Source organism: Charadrius vociferus, unplaced genomic scaffold, assembly GCF_000708025.1.
Source record: "Charadrius vociferus isolate BGI_N301 unplaced genomic scaffold, ASM70802v2 scaffold87, whole genome shotgun sequence".
Classification (NCBI taxonomy): Eukaryota; Metazoa; Chordata; class Aves; order Charadriiformes; family Charadriidae; genus Charadrius; species Charadrius vociferus.
Genome location: NW_009649314.1, coordinates 459,688 through 481,286, shown reverse-complemented (window position 1 = coordinate 481,286; position 21,599 = coordinate 459,688). Strand labels below are relative to the sequence as shown.

Here is a 21,599-nt window from a genome sequence, read left to right as displayed (position 1 = left end):
ACTACTCTACGGGTGTTTTTTTAATGTAACATAGATGACTTTTTTTTTTTTTTCCACAGACACTTGCAACATCACAAGGCAATATACTAGAAAATAAGGATCTGATTGAATCTTTGAATCAGACTAAAGCCAGTAGTGCACTCATCCAAGAATCACTTGCTGAATCTCACAGACTTCAGAGTTCCCTTGATAAGGTAGAGGAATCTTTTAATCTTTTATTGCTGTTTTTTTTTTCCGGCTAAAAATAGTCATCCTCTATATAGAGAGGATATAAAAATCCAGAGGAATATAAGATCACTAACATACTAAATTAATTTTTTGGAGTAAAATATATTTGGGATATGCAAGTACAGAAGGTATTTTCAGTAATTAAATTCCTTTGTTTTACACATGGTGAATAGCTGTACAATTTAAAGACTGCCAGTTTGAATTAAAGGAGTTTTCCCCAAGGACTTATTGGCAAGTAATGGGTTTTGACTTCATTTTTGCCATCTGCTTTTGCAAGCGGTATGGCTCATATGGATGTTCTTAATTAATATATCCCTCGCTTTTGCAAGAAACTAGATCATTGGTGATGCTATTCATCTGGCATGCTGTTTTTGTAACACATTACAGAGTTTTTCTCTGTGTTCTTATTTGTCTAGTTTAAAATTTTCTATTGCATTTTAGGACATGTTCTGTGGTGGAAAGAAACCTCAGTGCCCTAGGGATTAATTTCCAAAATTTAAAGAAATTTTTTGCTAAAAATGTTTTATTCCAATTTTGAAATCTAAAGACAGTGTTTAATTCTTGAATGCATGTCACTTAATTTGAAGAATCAGAAAGGATTCAGTTTTCTAAAGCAGTGGGAGGCATCCAAATGTTTATTTGATGGGATGAATAAATGTTTATGCAATAACCAGTAGATGGCAGTAATGTACTGGGTTTTTATATATGTATGTTTTTTTTATCCACAGGAGAGGGACGCCTATCTGCCTTTAGCTGAGAGTGCTAGCAAGATGTACTTTATTATCTCTGACTTGTCCAAAATTAATAATATGTACCGCTTTAGTTTGGCGGCTTTCCTGCGGCTTTTCCAAAGGGCTCTGCAAAGTGAGCAGGTATTTTCTCTTTTCCTGGAGCTGTTAGTGCTGCAGAAGAATCAATCTGCTTTGATACTTGGAATTTGTTAGTTGCTCTGGACATTTTTAGAAAATGATGTAGAATAACTTATGATGAAATGTATGATTAGTGATGCTAATCAACTGTTGTGCTTTAGATATTCAGAGTACAGGCACGTGGAATTTTTAATGATCTTACATTACATGTAAATCATAAAATTGCCGTGCCATCTGAAAACAAAGTAACTTATTTGTAATTTCAGGCTTGCTCTTTGTCTAAGGTGAATTAGGAAAAACAAGGTTGATTATAACTTTACTGAGGGCTTTATTTAAATAAATTAATGATCTAATCTGCAGATAACACTAGTTCTAACAACAAGGGGTAGAATAAGAAAATACCTATATTTTTTACATGGTTCAGTTAGCTGAAGGAGGATCAAAACTTTATCTACTTTTATACAGTTTGTAAGCATGCGTGCAGCCTGTCTTGTTAAAAAAGTAATTTTTACTTTTCTGTATTCTAGTGGCCAGTATATTCTTCTTAATGAAGCACAGGATTATGGATTTATCCCTTGTCACCTCACTCTTTAGATGTAAAACCTCACACTGAGTGACAATGCATTTTCATTTAATTCAGCATCTCCAAAATTCATCTTAGTTCTCTTTGTTTCCACTTTAAAAAGGCATTCACCAGCCTTTCATCATGTCGCTTTTGGATTCCCCTTTATTCTGGCATCTGTGCTTACAGCTTTCCTTTAGCTCAAATCATTGCCAGGAACATGGTTCTGACTATGCGAACTTGCTCCCTTTAAAGTTCTTTACCTATTACTTCTTTTCTACAATATGAGCTTCTAACTTCTTGTTCTTACTTACGCTTTCATCATTTCTTTTCTTCCTGCCTATTGTGTTAACTATTTAAAAATCAACTTCTGGTTTTGCCTTCTTTGCTTTCTTCCTTCTTTTCTTCTCCTCTAACCAATTCTTCATTTTTCCCTCCTTTATAAACTCATCTCTTCAAGTTCCAGAAGGGTAGAAAGAAACTGTTTTTTGATAAATCTCATACTACCCATTACCCACTCCCAACCTCCGTCTTTCTTCTTCTCCTATCTTTCTTTCAGTTTTCTCCTGTTATAATTAGTCTTTTAGTCTGTAAGCTTTGAAGGACAGGGTATATTTTCTATTTTCTACAATGTTTACTTCAGTCGGACCAAATTTGGCTGCAAGTTTAGTAACTACACTTAACGTCAACATACCTGTTCAATAGCATTAAATACAGTAATTCAATACCTAACCATTTTTTTTACCAAGTGAAACTATGAGATTTCAAGGATATTAATGTTAGAAGAAATTGTTATGTCACTCTCTATGTATTTGCCTTCTATATAGTGTTGTATAATGTTCATAGTCAAAATATTCAAGGCCAAAGTATTCTTTTCTTAATGCTTTAGCATGAACTTCTTATTTTATCATCGACTTATTGATAGCTGCAGCTGAATTCAATAATATGTTTTTAGAACTAGTAAGTATCACAGAGTCCAGATTATTTGTGTCATTCTGCTGAAATACGTGGCTTACATAAAAAGATTCTTACTTCCACATGAAATTTTGAAATCTAAACTTTCTTTTTAGGATTCGACTAATACTGAGGAAAGAATCAAGTCTCTTATTGGCTCATTGAAACATACAGTGTATGAATATGTTTGTCATTGTTTGTTTAAGGTAAGATTGTATTTTTTCTGGCTTTTATACGGTGTATATGGGTTTGAAAGTATTCTTTCAGCAACCAATACTTGATCTACTTCAAATAAGCAGTATTATGTCAGTACATATGTAATACATGCAAAAAATTACACTTGCAATATTTAACATGCAAAATGAGAAGGGCTAAAAATTAGGATATGCCAGAATGAAGGTTGTTTATGCACATTTCTCCCCAGAGCAGTTTGCTAATCAACAAGATTATTCTCAGTCTAGTCCTATTTCTACTTCCTCTCTGTCTCCCCATCTCTGCCTCATTCTGGCTTCATAGCCAGTCCCAGGCGTCACAGTCTTCTGCGCACTCTTATTCTGTTCACTCTTATTTCAAGCATTTCTAAATATGAGTGTTTGAACTTGATGTCATGATAAGGTTTTGTGTGATTATTTGTTCTTTTTTTTTTTAAAGGAAACAAAAAAAACATTGTAATATTTTCCTTTCTCTTTTTACATCCTGCCCCAAATCTCTACCTGCTAGTTTGTTTGTTTCTATCAGTTCCCCAGTTCGTCCATATAATCATAGAACCATAGAATCATAGAATTATTTGGGTTGGAAGGGACCTTGAAGATCATTGAGTTCCAACCCCCCTGCCATGGGCAGGGACACCTCCCACTAGACCAGGTTGCTCAAAGCCCCATCCAGCCTGGCCTTGAACACCTCCAGGGATGGGGCAGCCACAACTTCTCTGGGCAACCTGTGCCAGTGCCTCACCACCCTCAGGGTGAAAAATTTCTTCCTCATACCTAATCTATATCTACCCTCTTCTAGTTTGAAGCCATGTTCTTAATGTATTTCTTGTTTGCTCTGTATTTGAATCAGGTGGCTTTTCTCTTCTTGCTCTCTTGGTGAAAACCTAGGATAGATATGCCTTTCACTTTCAGTTTTAACTTGCTTTCACATGGAACAGTCATAACAGGAGGTGTTTGTCTCATAGTGCCAGGCGGAAGAACAGTAGGTCTGTGTAGATGATATCAGCATTAGTACAAATCATGCAAGTCCGGAGTTTGATCAGTGAGAATGGAGATATCTTGGAAACTTTTGCAACACCTCCTCCCCTCTCCCCCTGGTCTAGCAACACTGTATTGAGGATGCAGAGGTAGCAGTTATTTCTAAGGATTTTGTTTTATCAAAGTCCAAGAGGATTCTCATGAAATATTCTCATAATAATTTAATGTCTGTGTTTGAAGTCAGGGGTATGAGAAGCCTTCCAGTAAGTCATCACATCTTTTGAATATTGCAAAGCAGCTATTTTTATATATCAGAAAAGATTAAAGATTTCAAAAGCAAGGCACAGAGAGGAGATTTCTAGTAGGAAAGAATTTCACTGTGAATGGTCAGATTGGAGTTTAGAAAATACTGAAAGTGTAAGTGTTACCGTACAGCTTCAGCCTAATGGTCCATCCGGCTTAGTATCGTGTTCTGATAGTGGAGAGAACAAATAAGCTCCTCAGGCCATCAGCAATCCACTGCTAATTCTGCTTTTTATCCATGCAAATTTTTAAAAGACTCCTGTGGCAGTGAGGCTTTACTAGTGTCTTCATAAATGCTATAGCTGATACAAGTTTATACCTTTTTAAGTGTGTTAGAATTGCGAACGATGGTTTTGCTGGTCTGTCTGTGGTTAATATTTATGTTTGTGCGTACATAGACTTCATGTGTGCTAGTAAATGAAGTGGTGCTGAGAAATTTTCCTGAGCACTGGAACTGGCCCACCTGTACTGTTAATTTGTCAAAATAGTTGCTGTCATAGGTCTGGCGTGGGCCAGTTAGCGTTCTTCCAAACAATTCCCATTCAGTTTTTTGGACACTAAATCATCCAGGGAGCATTCTAATAGGCAGTTTGGATTTGCTTGCAGACCTTGTCTGGGAGGATGAAAGAGTTGAGTGGTGTGGACTTCAGCCATTCCATGGCAGTTGTTCTCAGTGTCAGATGATGTTTATGGACGTATTTTCTTCATCAATACAAAGAGAACTTTAGTGGTTTACACAGGTTGACCCTGATTCCTAGTTGGGGTCTATTTGCCCTCCAGTCCTACCCCTTTAACAAAACCAATATTAAATACATGCAAACATAAAATATAATGTCCTTTATTTGCTTTAATTGTATCCTTGGGGATGCTTTGTACCATATGGTTTTGTAACTGAAAGAATTAATAAAACGGAACAATTTAAAGCAACAAACAACAACTTTATGTATCAGTATCCATGGAGATAGGACAGTAGGACTTCTACAGTAGGTTATAATCTCTAAGCCACATATGTCCCTTTAGTCAGCCAACCATAATTCTGGAACCTAATCACCAGTTAAATTATTAAATAATACATCTGTGTTATTTGAAATACAGATGCAGATGCAGTTGAAGTTACTTTTACTGCACATGAGCAGAATTCCCATGGATGAGGAACATCTTGAACACCCTTACTCCATGTTTTTGTTCTATGTTGGTTTTATATCTGTCTGTTTCTGAACTGATGTGTCAGGCTTGTAAAAGGGCAACTGTTTGAGAAAACAGTAATACTAAAAAGAAAACAAAAATAATTTGGCCCTTTTATGTAATTTTGGCCTCAAAGATATAATAGACATCGACATGAGAAAGCCAATATTAGTCTAACAGTTATAGCTTATAACATGTATATAATATTTCCTCATATTTGGTCCTGCCTCTTCTGAAAAGTCCAATTAAATTAATTTTTAGTAGTATTCTTGGTAATTTAATATTCTTCAGAGTGATAATTCTCTGAAGCTAAGGACAGTCAGGCTGTGACTTTGAGGTACACGTAAGGCATGTATGTGGGAAACCACACCATGGAAAATTCCAACAACGTTGTAAAGAATAGAATTGATTTCTCTAGGAGTGTGTTAATCAGCTGGCTGATTGGGTTAAATGCTTTACAGATTTAACCAAATCCCATGCATCATTTTTTTTCTTTCTGTTCTTCCCTTTTACTTGTGCTTTATGCTTTTTAATTATGTTTTGCTTTCTTGAAAGGAAAAGAAAACGTGCCACCTTCCTTATGCTTACTTAAAATTTTAATGAGAGAAAATATGTGTATGTCTTCTATTGGCTGGTAAGATACGTTTTCCAGATTACAGCCAGACTTTGAAAATTGGGGACCTCAATCTGGGTTTCTGAGTGCTCCTGATTTTCCATAGTACCAATTTCCAGTTTTTCGCATTGACTTCATTACATAGTAATCTCTGCTTTCCAGCACAGCTTTGGTAAAACACATCTGTGAAAGTTTGTGTGTAGAAATCCCAGTTTTAACAAGCCAATATTCTTTTAAAAAACATTGTCTTGAATGTTTGCATGGTTTATTCTGTGGCTCCAGTAAATCCTTATTCCTGGTTTATTGCTCCAGTGCTTAGAAACTGGTTGAAATTCAAGTGATGCAACAGACCCAGGAAAAAGTCAGAAGGTTACAGTTGGTTTGGGTTTTTTTTTTTAAATCCTTTTTCAAAAATTTGCTAAGAAGATTTCAAGCATTTCTTATGCACGGTTTGAAAAATAATGGATTCTGTTCAGTATGTTTGCTTTATTACAAGTACCTGTTTTTTCTTCTTCACTTGAATTTGGATGTATTTTGATAGCGGGTTTGGGTTAGTATTTGTCTCTAAGTTGCAGAGGTATGTAGCAATTTTGAATTAGGATATGTGTCATTAAGTCACTACTATGGAATTAGAGGTGTTACATTAATGAAATTTTGTTACTTATAAAAAAAGCAGAAAGGTGACTTTTGATGAACATATAAATACATTTTTACTGCTTTTATTTCAGGCTGATCAGCTAATGTTTGCTCTACATTTTGTACGAGGAATGCACCCTGAACTTTTTCAAGAGAATGTAAGTGCTAGAGGAGAAAATCCTTAAGTGATTTACTTAGACTTAATAGGAAGAGTAAATAAGTAGATAAAAAGTTTTTGTCAGTAAGTTTAGGACCTGGGATTTTACATTTATATGCTACTATTTTTCTATGATAGTTACTTTTGGATGTTAACATTATATTTATTATGTTCAAAGTGAAGATTACCATGAGACAGGTAGGTAAACGGTTGCCTTTTAAATAGGAGTCTGGAAAAGGTGTTTATGGAGGGTTCTTGCAGTTTTTTGCAGGCACTGTATCAATGTTTCTCTCCACCGTGTGGCTAGATACTTATCCATCCTTCCAGTTAAATACGGATATTCCTTTATAAGTGAAGTGATGGATACACACCTATTTCACTGTGACCAAGGGGTGCTTGTGCATCGTGCCTTGGTACTGAAATGCAGAAAAGGAGTGCAAGACCTAGGGAGAAATTAAGTAAAAGTCTGTTTCTGCAAAATTGAGAGAAGTCACAGAATGTTTTTGACAGTGGTCTGAATGAAGCCTGATCTGAAATTGCCTAGTTTATAGGGAATTTACCTGTTGTTTAGAGGCTACCCTCTTCCCAACAAAATTGCAGCAGAGCTTAAGTGCTGCTAACCCTTATTTCCATGGGGCAGCACACATATCAGTAATGGCATATTCTTCTCTTTGGTGGTTAGACGATGCTTTTCCCCAGCATGGAGGTTCACAGTGAATTTACATGTTTCTGGTAAAATGGTACTTTTAGTGGTGAGTGAATTGGTAACTAAAATTTAAACACCTATTAAAATTAATCTGAGCTGGTTATTCTAGATTGTCTTTGTAAGAAACAGGAAAGAAAACAGACCTATCAAAGAAGCAATTAGTTTCATCATAAATTAATTTTGTAGAATAGGTCAGATGGTTTACTGCTACAATCCCTTACTTGTCTCCAGTGCCCTTACAGTCAGGCTAGCTGGCTGAGATGTAGATGCCAAAGTTGTAGTTGTCTGTAGTGTAGTGAAATTAATCCTATTAAGTCTGCCTGCAGTAGAAGAACATGCACAACTGACTCGATACAATTGTTTAAACATGGCTGATTAGCGTGAGTCAAGACACGTTTCATTATCTAAAATATCTACATGGAATGGAGCAACAAAGCTGTGGCTTTCTGTACTAGAAGCTGGAGAACAGAAGGAGCATCAAATGGTAGTAGATGTCAGTTCTCTAAAGGAGAGTCCATTATAGGGTAAAAGGTAAACTACATTTGAAGGAACTGGAAGTTATGGAACTTGATCATATGAAGGATGTGAGTTTAAGGTACAAGGTTTAAGAAGGGTTGGTTGAAACTTTTTGATGTTATGAATGCAGTGTTGTTTTATTGCAGACATATGGACTGACCAAGTGAAATCCCACAGTCTTTTAGCAATGAAGCTGCCTGATAAAAATAAATTAATCTTGTTGGTAGAGTCATACCCTGGCTACTTTTCATTATTAGAACTTCCCTAATTCATCTTTATTATTTCTATTCAGCTTCTGAAAATATTTTGCTTTATCTTTCTAGTCCTTGAGTTTATAACAGTCATGAAGGCAGCAACTTGCAAATAGTTTTCTGACTAAACGAAAGCCTGACTGCCTAGGCTTCTTAAGTATTTGCGAGTGCTGCTTTATGTGTTTGGTGCTATTGTTTAGCATGCATTTCCAGCAGCTATTAGAGCTCTTAACCAGCTTAATCTTGGTTATGTATAATGCACGTTCCTGCAGTATCTGAAAATTCAAGTTAAAACAGGCAAATAATATCAATCATTTTCTTACTTCTCTGAAAGGTAGAAGTTATTTTAATTAAATTGTTAAGAAAAGAGTGCTTGTGCAAGATATTTGTTGAGGAAAATGAAGCTGAAGTGGTTATACTTTTAAAGTTATTTTTCTTAAAGCTTTTAATGTGATGAGGCTAGAAGTTGCTTATTATGCTGCCAGAGAATTTACTGTTCTAAGTCCCTGTCCCCAAAGAGTTCAACCTTCTCCACTTACGAATTTTTTGCATAGTGATTAGAAATGTAGAGTACAACTTCAACATTATGCTATAGAATGCCTTGGCATTCTCTTTCTGAATCAATATGTATCGATTTTTCTGAGGTAGTTTTACATGCCTCTACATATTATACTTCTGCTTTTTTTTTCATAAAAATATTACAGTATTTCTGGTTTTAAAACTGAGGAGCCTTCATCTATTTTTTTCCGTGCACGAGCATTTTCTTTGTAATTGGGAGAGGAGCGTCAGTTTTTAGTGAAAAGAGAGAGTTGTTTCAAGACTCAACTACATTGATGGGTGCAAAAAGCTATGCTGTGGTTTGTATCAGAGTAGTACTAGTTGATCAGCTTTTTCATTTGTAATGTTTCTATTGTCTTTAACAATAAAAAAAAAAAATCATAGAATTTAAATACTGATTATGTAAAATTTCAATACTTGTGAAGACTTTTTAGTATATTTCTTACTACCTCTAAATATAGGATTAATGTAATTTCTAGTATGTTCTTAAATACTTATCTAATCTGCCTTAAAATGATTAAAAGGTGTCTTCCTGGATACAAATACCAGGTCTAAAAGATTTAATCATACATAAATTCCACTTACATTTCACTTTCTTAATACAACCACAGTGTTCATAATACCAATTATTATATTAAGTATTCCTCCTGTTCTAATAACTGCATCTTTCAGATACTATAATATGAAATACTATTGAAATGTGGATTCTGTAGTTATCCATTCTCTGTGGGCTGCTGATGCCCTGTCAGGCAGTATGTGTTTCCTTACCAGCCATGTGTGTTACTTCTTGCTAGTCTGTAGTTTGGCAATCTGGGTGGGAGCTGTGGGTGCTGAGAAAAGATAGGGCTTCTCCTTTTGTTTCTTTTTCTTATAAAGCACCGCACTTAGCATGGATTCTGCAAAAGGAATTGCATACTGCTAGTATTATCTAGAATTTTAAAAATGTCTTCTAACTCTTTCAGAATCTAGGTTTAATTTGTTTATATTCTTGTTTTGCCTACATGCTACTACATATTAATCTTTATTCTTAAAGATGTCCAGTGACTTATCTGAGTTGTTCATTTATTTCCCCTAGGAATGGGAGACTTTTACAGGTGTGATCATTGGAGATACCATACGAAAATCAGTAAGCTACTTTTATTTGTGTATTTTGAAATAAGGAACGTTTACTTAAATCCTGAAAAGTTAAAGTTGTATTCTTACTGTATTGTTTAATTAATTGTATTCATACATTAAAGGAACAAACAACTTCTCACATAGTAATTTAAAAATATAAAAAGTTTTTGAACTTTTTGAACCTAGCAACTCATTTTCTAATGTGCATAACTTTTTGCCTGTGTTCCTTTTTTTTTTTTTTCTTTTCCTATTACCAGGATTACAAACTGTTATTTCAGTGGTGCGTTTGAGAAGGTTTTAAGCCCTCTTATGTAACTAAAATCAGTGTTTTGGAATCCTTCTTTCTCCCGGTATCATATGCGAGTTGTACTTTTTGTATGGATTGATGAAATTGTCCACACATTTTGCTAACTTTGACATGCTTTTTTCCTCAGCCTTAGAGTTCTAATTCTGGATGTGTATTTATATATTTTCCTAGGTGACAGAGCTAGCTTAAGGAGCTTCTGTTGGTTGCCTGACCAATCACGCTGCAGTTTACTAAATGTCTGTCAATTCTATTGAATCTGTATACTTTCAAAATAAGCTTCCAGTAGAAAAATGTAGAGAAAAAAGCTAAGCTTTCTGTGGTCTTATCCATTATAGCCCTTCTTTGAACCAAATATTTTGACAAAGGTTTTGAAAGGAGTTTTTAGGAAACACAAGCCCAATCAGGAATCATGAGCTCAGTCTTTGCCTCTTCTTTTGCTAATCTCCTCATCTCCTCCATTCAGGGTCAGGCTAGTTCATATCCATCAGGCCTAGCTGCAGTTTTCATCATTCACAATTACTTTTAACCTTTAGCCTTTTTTAGATATGTGAGGGTATCTCGTACATTCGGTGGTACAAGACAATGACCAGTGTGAGTAGCTTGTTTTTAGAATATCCGTGACACCAACTGTGTTCACATGCATGCTGGCAGAAGTAGCAAGTCACTTAAAACACAATGTATTGCTCAGGTTTTCTTACTTAGGCAGCTGGTTGCTAAAAGATCCTTAAATTCCCATTTCTTTAGCCCTTAGATGACTCTACAGGTTTTGCATTTCAGTGTGAGTATAGACGTCTCTCTTAATCTCTGTGGAAACTTTATAATTCAATTAAATGTCAGTGAACTTCATGACTGTCAAGTATTTTCTTGCTGTAGGTCATTTTCAAGCTATGTGAGATCTGATTGCGTAACGGAATTTAACACCACTTAAAGTTAAACACCACCTCTACCCCAATTAACACACAGCCCATAGATTTTTTGAAAGATTGTGGACATATGTGATTCAACCCCAATTCTAACTGGAATGTATATTGCAGACCCATCTCAAGTTTATCCTTACAAACGCTTCCGAGTTTCCTACTTTTGTTCTTTCTCAGACTTCATAACTCTTGGCTGAGACATCCTTTCACAAGAAAGCTTTCCTTTCTTCTGCTGAACATTTGAGGTTGCTCTTGAAGTTGCTCAATGGTTGAGAGATCCAAGGACATTTCCATACAGACTGTCAGACTGGTTAATGGGCACTATAAGATTTTTTATAAAAAAGGATATAGTGAATATGGAGATTCTACAGGAGCTTAAGCTATGTTGTTCGTCCTTAGAATTTCTTCCATCACCAACATCTAAGGAGCAGAAAAATAGAGCTGTGGCCAAACTTTACCAGCACAGAGGTGTCCAGAAGTGATGCTTTGCCTAGTCAATTACCCTTGAACTGCCCTTTGTGTAAAGAACCGTCTTCTTCATGGCTGCAAATATGTGCTATAGAGTTATTTTTTGAAGTCAGTTGCTCAGAGTGCATATGCTCATAGCCAATCATTTGGGTCACTTGTTTTTAATGGAAAAGAAAACTGCTTAGAGTTGAGTGTGCCATACAGATATTCTAAATGATATTTTCAAGCTCAAGTGGTTAAGCAGATGTTAATATGAACAGTATATCTCAAATTTAAATCATTGGTAGGTTTTGTTTTGTTAAGCTATTTATGAACTTAGCAAAATACCACAGAAAGATTCCTCTTGTGAATGCTATTTTCATTAAAAACATGGCTTTCATGATCTTATTACTGAATATAGTGTTTCACAAAAATTTGTGTTACTTACATGTGTAATGTAACTTACTTCAATAAGGATTCACAAAGAAGTGTTCGTGACCAGATTCCCTCTTGGATAGAACAGGATCGAGCCTGGGCAGTAGCGTCTTTGAAGGTATGCATCACGTGGTGGGTTGAATTTAACTTAAAAGGCTTTTCATTTTAGCAAATAGTAATTTGGACTTGAATACTCAAATATGTATTTGTCAGATGGAAATGTTTTGTTATTTTAAACTGTTTACTCTGTCTTCCAGAAACCATAGCTTAATATATACTCACTTGGGAAAAAAATTAGTTTTTCTGAAATTTAATCTAATTTTTCTGAGCCTTTTCATGTACATTTCTACTCCATCTAACACTGAATTTCAGTGCGTGTGAATGAACCTATCATTTTACTGAGATTTGAAAATACTTTAAACCTACCCAAGGTACTACAATTTCTGTACCTAGAAAAAATATACATAGGAAAAATTGCAAAGAATATTTAAGTTAAAGGTTTCTCTTATGTAATGAGTTTTACAAACCACTTCATATTGTATTAAAACCCATAAACTGTTAATTGGTAAACTAGTTTTCTACTTACCAGATTTCCATGCACATCCTTAAAGGTATTTCAGAGTTTGTTATTGCTCAGATCAAGTGATTTTAAACTAAAACAAAAACTACTTTCTTGCTTTGATTCATCCTGCAACAGTCAATGTTGAAGGGAACTAAATGAAAATACTAATCCTTGAAATTCTGTCTCGGGCTCTTCTCCTGCATGTAGCTTAGCAACAAAAGGAACCTTGACCAGTCTTCGGCAAGGACTTTTGCTGCAAAATCCAGAGTTCATTATTTTTTGTTTCTCTTTGCCAGGGATCAAGAACAATGGCAATAATGCTGTGGCAAGCATGTTTGTTAGGGGTTTAAGAAAACAAACTAACAGAAAGTGAGTAACTGGGTGAATCAGTAGTATGTACTGATAGAAAAAGAACCTGGTTATGATTAAAGGAAAGGACTGAAATTGAGTGGAGCCCAAAGTTTAAAAACAAAGTACCTAGAAATAGAGCAAATACAGACTTAGCATTTCCAGGGAAGAGGTAAACAAACGGTTTTAAAACAAATTTTAAAACCTACCCTTTTCTTCTTTAACTCTGAGGATAAAATTGAATTATGTGATTGACAGTGATATTTACAAGTATTTACAGGTTTGGGGTCATAGTGGTGTTTGAAAATTAATCAAAATATACAATGTCCAAATGGCTATTCTTTATTGTTAAATATGCATTATTTGTTTTGTAGATTTCTCTCCCAGGTCTCTATCAAACACTTTGCTTTGAAGACAAAGGTCTGTGGCACACTTTTTCTCAAAGCTCTGTGTGTGAACAAGACTTTCCATCTGCTATTGTAAAAAGAATTTCCTTATTTCAGCAGGTAATCTTTTCATATTAAATTATTTAAAAATAATTATGAGTTCAGCATTGAAAGTAATTTTTACATCTTGGGAATTTAGGCTTCAGGCCTGGTTGAATTACAAGTAGTGGCAGTACCTACATTGTCTGACATCTTAAGTAGTTTATTTAATCTAAGGATTTTTCTTTCTATTTAGTTCTCTCTTGTCTGAGTCTTTTTTGTGTTAACCTATTGACTGCAACTGACCATACCGTATAAGGTAACGAGCTCTTTATTAATATTCACTGAATTAAAGTTGTGAATAGGTATTAAAATTCTTTCATGTGTATTTCTAACTTTGTTACTGCAGAATTTGTCAGCTTGTTGAATGTCATTAATTTAGTTCATCATTAAATGTGCAAACTCGCACATCTTACTGAAAACCACAAAATGCAGTATCAGCCACTGCTTTTTAGAATAGTAGTCATGAAATACTACTCTTCCTGAAAGCTTGGAGATTAAAGAACTCACCAAGAATGTTGTATAGGCAAGTTCCTTCCTCCTCCTGGGGATCCTTCTCCTCTGGAAGAGAACAATGTCACCCGCCTTGTGTTTATGGAAAAAAGGATGTTGTTACTTACTTTCAAATGATGCTGTGATTTTTCATTTGAAGTCACTTCATATAAAGGAACCCCATCCAAAAAAGGAACAATATATAAGACAATGTAGCTTCATGCTGGTTGGCAATTAGGGGGTCTCTATTTGGGGTTTTTTGGTGGAGGGGAATTTTTAAAATAGCTTGCGTGGAATTTAGGAACAAACCATTTTGGAAAGGAATTTGTCCGAGTCATGTTTGATTTGAAATGCAGAAGAGCAATTCTTGTGTGTGCAATATGTTGCCATAAAAATTCTTCATTTATAGGAAAACAAATCTGGAATGATCACCATAATACATATCTAGTTCCTTGCATCAAAAGTATGAAGAATTTTCTGTTGATGAAATATACAGAAACTACCTGGTTAGATTTATATGCCACTAATAAGTTAGTTTTTTTCAAACAAATTTTTAAGTTTCAAAACTTAAAAATAGTGCAGTAGCAAACTACCTGGTTAGATTTATATGCCACTGATAAGTTATTTTTTTTCAAACTGTATGTTAAACTTTAAAATAGTGCAGTAGTGCTCAGTGTCATCTCAAGCTTAAAAAGTAGTACTTTCTTAAAAATGTAATGAAGTTAAATTTTTCCTCCAAAACTAACAGCAGATATTCCAGACTTGGAAACTGGAATGTGATAGTAGGTTCAGAATTGTGGTTTACAGGTCTGCAAGTAAGGGGGTAGGAGAAGGGGTGGTGATTTTAACGAAGCATTTCTACTGAAGTTGCATTAGTTGCCTGCAGTTGCCTGCACTGAACATGTGCAGGAAGTTAACTGAAAAAGAGGCAGCTGGCAGGGAAACTGCTAATTTAGTTTGTGTCCAAATTGATTAGCTGTTCATGTTTTATAGTCTTTTGAAGAACAGTAAAAGCATCTGCATAGCTAGGAGGTTTGAAAGTCAGAATGTCTCGGAAAAAAAAGTTAGATATAAAACTCTGAAGGTGTTCTTAAACAAAGGAAATTCTTTCAAAACTGATTATTTTACTGTGTAACTGCACTGAAATGAGAAGCATTAGTATTCCAGTTAGGAAGTTACTGCCTAAATATGTGTATAGAATTTAGATTACTAGTATAAAGCCAGGTTTGGTTTCTGTCATTCTAGCTACCTTTTATCTAAAACATTGTAGAAAAGCTACCAGCTTACAAATAGACATTAGATGTAGATCTATCTTCTGATTCTATTGTTAGGACAAGCTACTTACAAAAGAACAATTACATTACATTATCTTGGAAAGGAATGATCAGATTGCTCTATATATTCAGAGAAAATAACTTTGTTCTAAGGAGAATTTTAAAGAATTCAGCCTTCTTAGAAAACTCTTGCCTTTTAAATTGTCACAATATACTTTTATAAACTCACCTCCCCTCCATATATTTTGTTTTAAGGTACTTGTGGTCCAGGCTGTCAGACCAGACAGGCTACAGAGTGCCATGGCTCTTTTTGCCTGTAGAACCCTAGGTAAGTTAATTTTTCATCAGGGTGTTTCCACACAACAATTAAATATTTTTTTGTCCGATGTTTCTCTTTTCTTTTATAGTTCTTATGGAATCCTTGTTTTAGGTTTTGAAAATGTGCTGTATGTGGATTTGTTGATTTTATTCTTGCATTGTTAAAAAGTGCCTTTAAAACTGTTTGGCTTATGCTACATAATGATATAAAATATAATAAAAGATCTGTCAGATTCTTCTAATGAATTCTTGAACACTGGAATAATTAAGAAAGGGGGATAGCTGGTATTCTGTAAGTTTTATACTCTAACGTTTTCCCTCAGACATAAATTTCCCAAAAAGATTATTTCGTTTAATGTCTTTTAGCATTTAAATACCATTAGGTTTCAGATTTTGGAAATTCGATCTCAAAAGGTTGTTTCATATTTTCAGTCATTTTTGTCAGTCTCTTGGACTGCAATACAATTTTTACTGTCTGTTTAGAAATACACATGATTTAAAGTGAATCAATGCTATGTTTGTCAATTGGTTCTAGTCTGTCTCTTTCCTCTCTGAGGTCTATTGTATCCAAAGTTTGAGATTTATATTCCAAATAATCTTAAAATTGCAAAACAGCACACCAAAGCCTTCCTTTAGTTTTTAGCAGTTAATGGTAATACACGTAGGGAAGATGAGTTCTGAGTGTCTCATTGGGGTGGACACTGTAGTTTTAAAAGTCACCCTCTGCACTACGTAGCGACAAGGAAGAATCTGTATGTTTTAGTGTGGTACAGTGTCAGGACAAAAGTGAGATTAACAGAAGGGAAAGGATCTAGGTTGTAAAGACATTAAACGTAAGTGGCAAAAGGCTGTTTTTAATGTGGTAGGAAATGAAAATTGACTCATTGGCTGCCAAGGTAATACGGCTGGACTTACATTTCCAGTACTTGTGAAGATCTGCAGTTTGAGTGATCTTGAGATGGGCGATTTTGCATGATAATACAATAGATGAGTTATATATTAAAAATAGTGACTGTGGTAATTTTAAGTTCTTGAAATACATGTCATTTCTTATTAGTGTAAGATTAAGTATAAGTTTCGGTCTCTAATTTTTAGATTTTTAATGGTGTTTGTGTGAGGGTTTATCTTACTCCCTGTTTATGCCCTGTCTGGGGGCATTATTTGTTGCTCAAAATTGGTTCCATGTCTGCCACCATGCCCAGTGTTTTCAGGAGTAAGGTAAGCCTGCTCTGTCAAACATTATCAGTAGGTAGAGGGGGTACTTTCATCATGGTGAGTGTACAAGTCCCACACTGACAATGTCCCTGCCTGCTGGAATCAAATGACAAGTGCAATCTGCACTACGTGCAGCTGAAAGCCCAGCAGAGACCTGAGTTCAGAGTAAGTTTATGCACCCACTTACTGTCTTCCAAAACTTAATGTATTACATAAATTGGTTAGGTCTATCTTGATACCAGTTCCTTGGAGGCATTTCACAAGGGAATGGTTTTTGGTGAATGAAACTACAGCCTCACTGAGGAAGGCAGGATACCATTGCCTCCATTTGTGGGCAAGGTTTCATTCACAGATCCATATCAGTGAGATTTTATTTTGAGATCATGTCATAAATCATGACGCGCACTTTCCAACTAATAAAAGGGGTCATGCTTATATAAATGTTTCTTTCATACTTTTTTTACCATGTCTATTTCAGAGTCCTTGCCTGAAACTTCTTAAACAAACTTTCACTTAGTTCAGAAGGGAACTGTTAAATTTCCAATCTCGCTTAGCTGTTTTCCTGTGAGAAAAATGAGTTCCAAAAGAGCTGTAATAGCTTACAAGAAAGCCTTCCACTTCTGTTTTATCCAGATATTCTGTTTTTTTCCTTGTTTCATCTTCTACATATATTTTTAAAAGTATGGATGAAGGGGGATTAAAATAATTTCGTTTGAAGATGAAGTTCATAAGAATTTTCTATAAATGTATTTTGTGGGGACCTAAAGTATGCTTATTTTTTTATTTGACTTGCCATGCTGAAATGTACCATGTTAGCAAAAATCGTATGGACCATATACTCCCAGTTAATTCTGTATAGCTCATGGAGTTGGTTTTTTTTTTTTTTTCATATCTGCTTTAATGTAGTTTTTTGAGTCTGGCTACATCAGAAATGGTATTTAAAGAGGCTTGATTTTAATTAGCGACATTTTCATATTCTTCAGGAAAGCAGTAGAGATATGAAGAAAGACAATCAGTGCAGGCTAAACAAGTCTGTATTTTATTCTCAGAGACCATTTTCCGTAAAGTAGACCAGAGCTCTCATGGTCCCATTGCATCTAGGCCAAAAAAAAATTACTTGCCAAAATAATAATAATAAAAAAAAGGTAGTCTCCTGCTTTCTGTATTGGAATTGTGAATAGTGAGTATATACTTACTGATATTTTTTAGATCATTTCTCTGTGTACAGATCAAAAACAGAAGGAATTTTAACAAACATTTTTAGTTCAAGTTCCAGCTGTTGTGAATTGCTTTAATTGTATTGACTTTAGTAGATAAATTTTGTGAAGAGTTGTTTTATGGAAGCTTCATCAGTTTATAAAAATGTGAAGTTTGCATCCTGTCCTAAACTATGTATTTATGTACCAGGTCTTTCTTTTATCCCCTTGGATTCTCCCACCCCTGACCCCCAAGATATTTTCTGAGAAGTTATTTGCTCTCACATATGCTTTTTCTTCTCACGTCAGGATGTCAGTTTGGATGGCAAGATTTAAGAAATTCTGTCAGAATGCAACATGGAGGCAGAAAAGTATGTCAGAAATTCCCAGTCTGACTGCATAGTTATTAATTGGAATATGAGTGCTTATTTATTTATCCTGAAAACAATGGGGTCCTTTGTTTTCAGTTTTCTAAATGTAATCCTGGCTGTAGCTTTAATTCTAATGGCCAGGAATAGGCAGGGCTGTATTATAGTTTTTCTATATTTCACTTCTGTTGAGCTTCCTTAAAACAAAAAAACACCTTCAGCATAGCTATGCGTTTTCTAAACATTGTGTCCAAATTTCTAAAAAACCAAACAGCTTTATGGAGGAATACTTACTCTGTATTAATTTTCTAAATGCCTCTCAAGAGTGCTGCAATATATTTGGCTAGGCAGTTACCACTTCCAATTGCACCTCTTTTAAATTAGTATCATTACCATAAATATCTTATTATAATAACTTAATTTGCAGGTGTACACACATTTGTCTATTGCCCAATCATAGCTTTTTTTTCTATTCTCCAGTTATTATAAGGTCAAGTAGTATTCCCCAGTTAAAGTAGAGTTATGTAAGATATCAAAACTCCTAATCAATTAAGCTTCTCAGGATTCTGCATGCCTTCTGCTGCACTACTAAAAATATTAATAGAGCCAACAGTCTCTGGTTTATCTTCATTATGGTACATTCCATACACCTGCTTGTGGCAGTAAAGCAGTCTTAGCAATAGGAACTTAAGAATGGCTGAATAAGAGAAGAGGAGAGGCCTGTCAAGCATTTGTCAATGACAAATAATAAAAGTCAAGGCAAGCGTGTAAGAACATCTCAAGCCTATAGTGAAACCTTTTGCAGTGGCCAGTGCTTTATGTCTCCAGGATTTTTCCAGGAAGTGATTACACAGTACTTAAAAGAAAGGGGGCCTACAGGAAAGATGAGGGCAAACTTTTTAGCAGGGCCTGTCACAACAGGACAAGGGGTAATGGCTTTAAACTAAAAGAGGGAAGATTTAGACTAGGTATAAGGAAGAAATTTTTTATGCTGAGGGTGGTGAAACACTGGCACAGGTTGCCCAGAGAGGTGGTAGATGCTCCATCCCTGGAAGCATTCAGGGTGAGGTTGGACGGGGCTCCGAGCAACCTGATGTAGTTGAAGATGTCCCTGCTCATTGCAGGGGGATTGGACTAGATGACCTTTAAATGTCCCTTCCAACCCAAACTATTCTGCAATTTTCCTTCTGTGACTTTGTATATCTGTTCCATGTTTCCATGTAATAATGAATATCTGCAGCATTGCGTGATGCCCATTCCACAATGTTAATTCATGGTCAGAAAGATCTCTGTTTGGTTTTTGTGTCCTTGCTGCCTGTTGACTTCAACAGATATTTTTAGTTCTGTATCTTTCATAGGATTTCAAACGGTGGTGAAGATTTAAAAAATTATTTTCTTCACTGAAATAAAAGTTAATAAAACTTTTATTAAAAACTTATTATAAAACTTAAAATATACCTCTCCAAGACCTTATGTTTTATCAAATCTTGATCGAAAATTTGGTGTTAAGATTCTCAATATATCTTTATTTCTTATGTAGATAATTTTTAAGTTTTAATAATGATTTATGTAATGTTTTAATATTTATATGAAATTAAGATGGAAACATTTATATTTTGATACTTCAACAGTGAAATATAGTTACAGTGAACACAACTCAATAGAGAGGGATTTGATGAGACGAAACTTGTTTAAGGTGCAAGACAGTGGTTTATAGCCAAAATATCAGAACGCATCACAAGTACCTCTTATTTGTGGTCTTCATCCACAAAAATAAATGTTTGATGTTGGATTTTCTAATTATAGGCATAATACTGTCTTCCATTTTCAGCATTGTAAGCACTCTTTCATAAAAACTAACTAAAATAAACTTTCTTACCTGAGAGAATCCTATCAAGTTCTACTTGCTGATATTTTTCTTTCATTGCTTAGAGTGAATCAAGTAGCTTGAATTATGCCTGTAGTTGAGGAAACCCAAACCGTCTCTGCCTGAATATCAAGTTTCATTTTTTCTTAGTTAATTTGTCTATTTTCTTTCTTTCTCCTCTCCCTGCCAATAGCTTAGCTACTTCCATTTATTATGTTAGTGAAAGGAATGTTAAATCTGGAATAGCTTGTATTTGTGAAAAAGTTACTGTAAGTTCAGACTGGAGGGATGACTAGAAAGCTAGTATGCTGGGCAGCTTTCATTCAAAGTGTAAGCTTTTTTCAGGCCTCCTGAAAATACATCCAGGTTGGGCCAATACAGGATTCGTTGAAAAACAATTTGCAGATGTTTGTCAAATATTTTTGAAATTCTGACAAGTTGAGTCCCTGAAGAGTCTTCCTCACTGAGTATGCCTCAGTGTAGCACTGAAGAGCCCTACTTTAATTTTGGTGTCATTTTACGGATCTTCTAGGGTTTAGGGTTTATTGGCAGTGAGCAGCAGAACTCATCAAGGGAGCTGCCCATATCAATTGCCTGATGGCCTCAGTTTATATATTTATCTCTGCTTATATTATCTCTGCACGCCTAATGAATGTAAAATGAAAATATTTTCCAGTATTAGTCTTGTTTAATTCATTTTTTTAAAGCATTTTGATTGTTAGTGATTTTATCTATTTAGTTGCATCGGTTAGAGTCTCTGTATAGATACATGCAGAGAACCCAGACCTCATACTAACCTTTGCCAGTCTGACATGTTATATTCAAATTACATAGTATTGTTCTATGTGGAGATAATAGCTTAAGTCTGAAAGCGGGCTGTGCCCTCAAGGCAATGTGTATTGCATCTTTTAGTAGGTGTGTATTGCATCTTTTAGTAGGTGTGGCATAGATGTCGCTGATTGGGGCTCTTCTGTCTTGCTTTAAGTTGTGATTTCCCACTGCACCTAAAGCTTCACTATGTAAGGACCAGTCTAAAGATGCATTGAAAATATTTGGTTAACACTGTTTATGTTACACTTGTACACATAGCTTTGGGCTTGTGTATAAATGCTTTGCCTATGCTAGGTCAACATTCTAAACATTTAGGTTGTATATTAAAGCAAATAATAGGCTAAAGTAATTGTAGTACCAAGAACTGTGCAAAGTCATTGCCTCATACAGGAGAGAAGTTCTGCATGTGGACATACACATGGCAATTAGTTTTAGCAAATAGCGCAGCTTCTCCTATTCTTATATTACAGCTCTTTTTGCATGTTTTCTTGAAGACTGCGCTCTAAATAAAGATTGCATCTGGAAGTCCAGGCACCATTTTGGTGCTTGTGTCTTTTTCTTACCCATATAGGGTGACTTCTACCTGTATATTTTAAGGATTTTTTTTCTCATTGTAGGACCAGATTTATGGTCTCCATTGAACAGAACTTTGGCAGCCAGATGACCTCTAAAGTGGTTAATGAAGCACTCCAT

The 21,599-nt window shown here is 35.1% G+C and overlaps 1 protein-coding gene across 1 annotated transcript in view; it reads left to right on the top strand.

The window, feature by feature from the left end:
- Positions 1 to 21,599, top strand: part of DYNC2H1 (dynein, cytoplasmic 2, heavy chain 1) — a 197,053-nt gene that overhangs the window by 87,053 nt on the left and 88,401 nt on the right. Inside the window, exons 69-76 of the mRNA XM_009889410.1 lie at positions 60 to 194; positions 957 to 1,100; positions 2,730 to 2,819; positions 6,633 to 6,698; positions 9,804 to 9,854; positions 11,991 to 12,068; positions 13,235 to 13,366; positions 15,367 to 15,439. Coding sequence (XP_009887712.1) covers positions 60 to 194; positions 957 to 1,100; positions 2,730 to 2,819; positions 6,633 to 6,698; positions 9,804 to 9,854; positions 11,991 to 12,068; positions 13,235 to 13,366; positions 15,367 to 15,439 — 769 coding nt within the window. The remainder of the gene's footprint in view (positions 1 to 59; positions 195 to 956; positions 1,101 to 2,729; positions 2,820 to 6,632; positions 6,699 to 9,803; positions 9,855 to 11,990; positions 12,069 to 13,234; positions 13,367 to 15,366; positions 15,440 to 21,599) is intronic.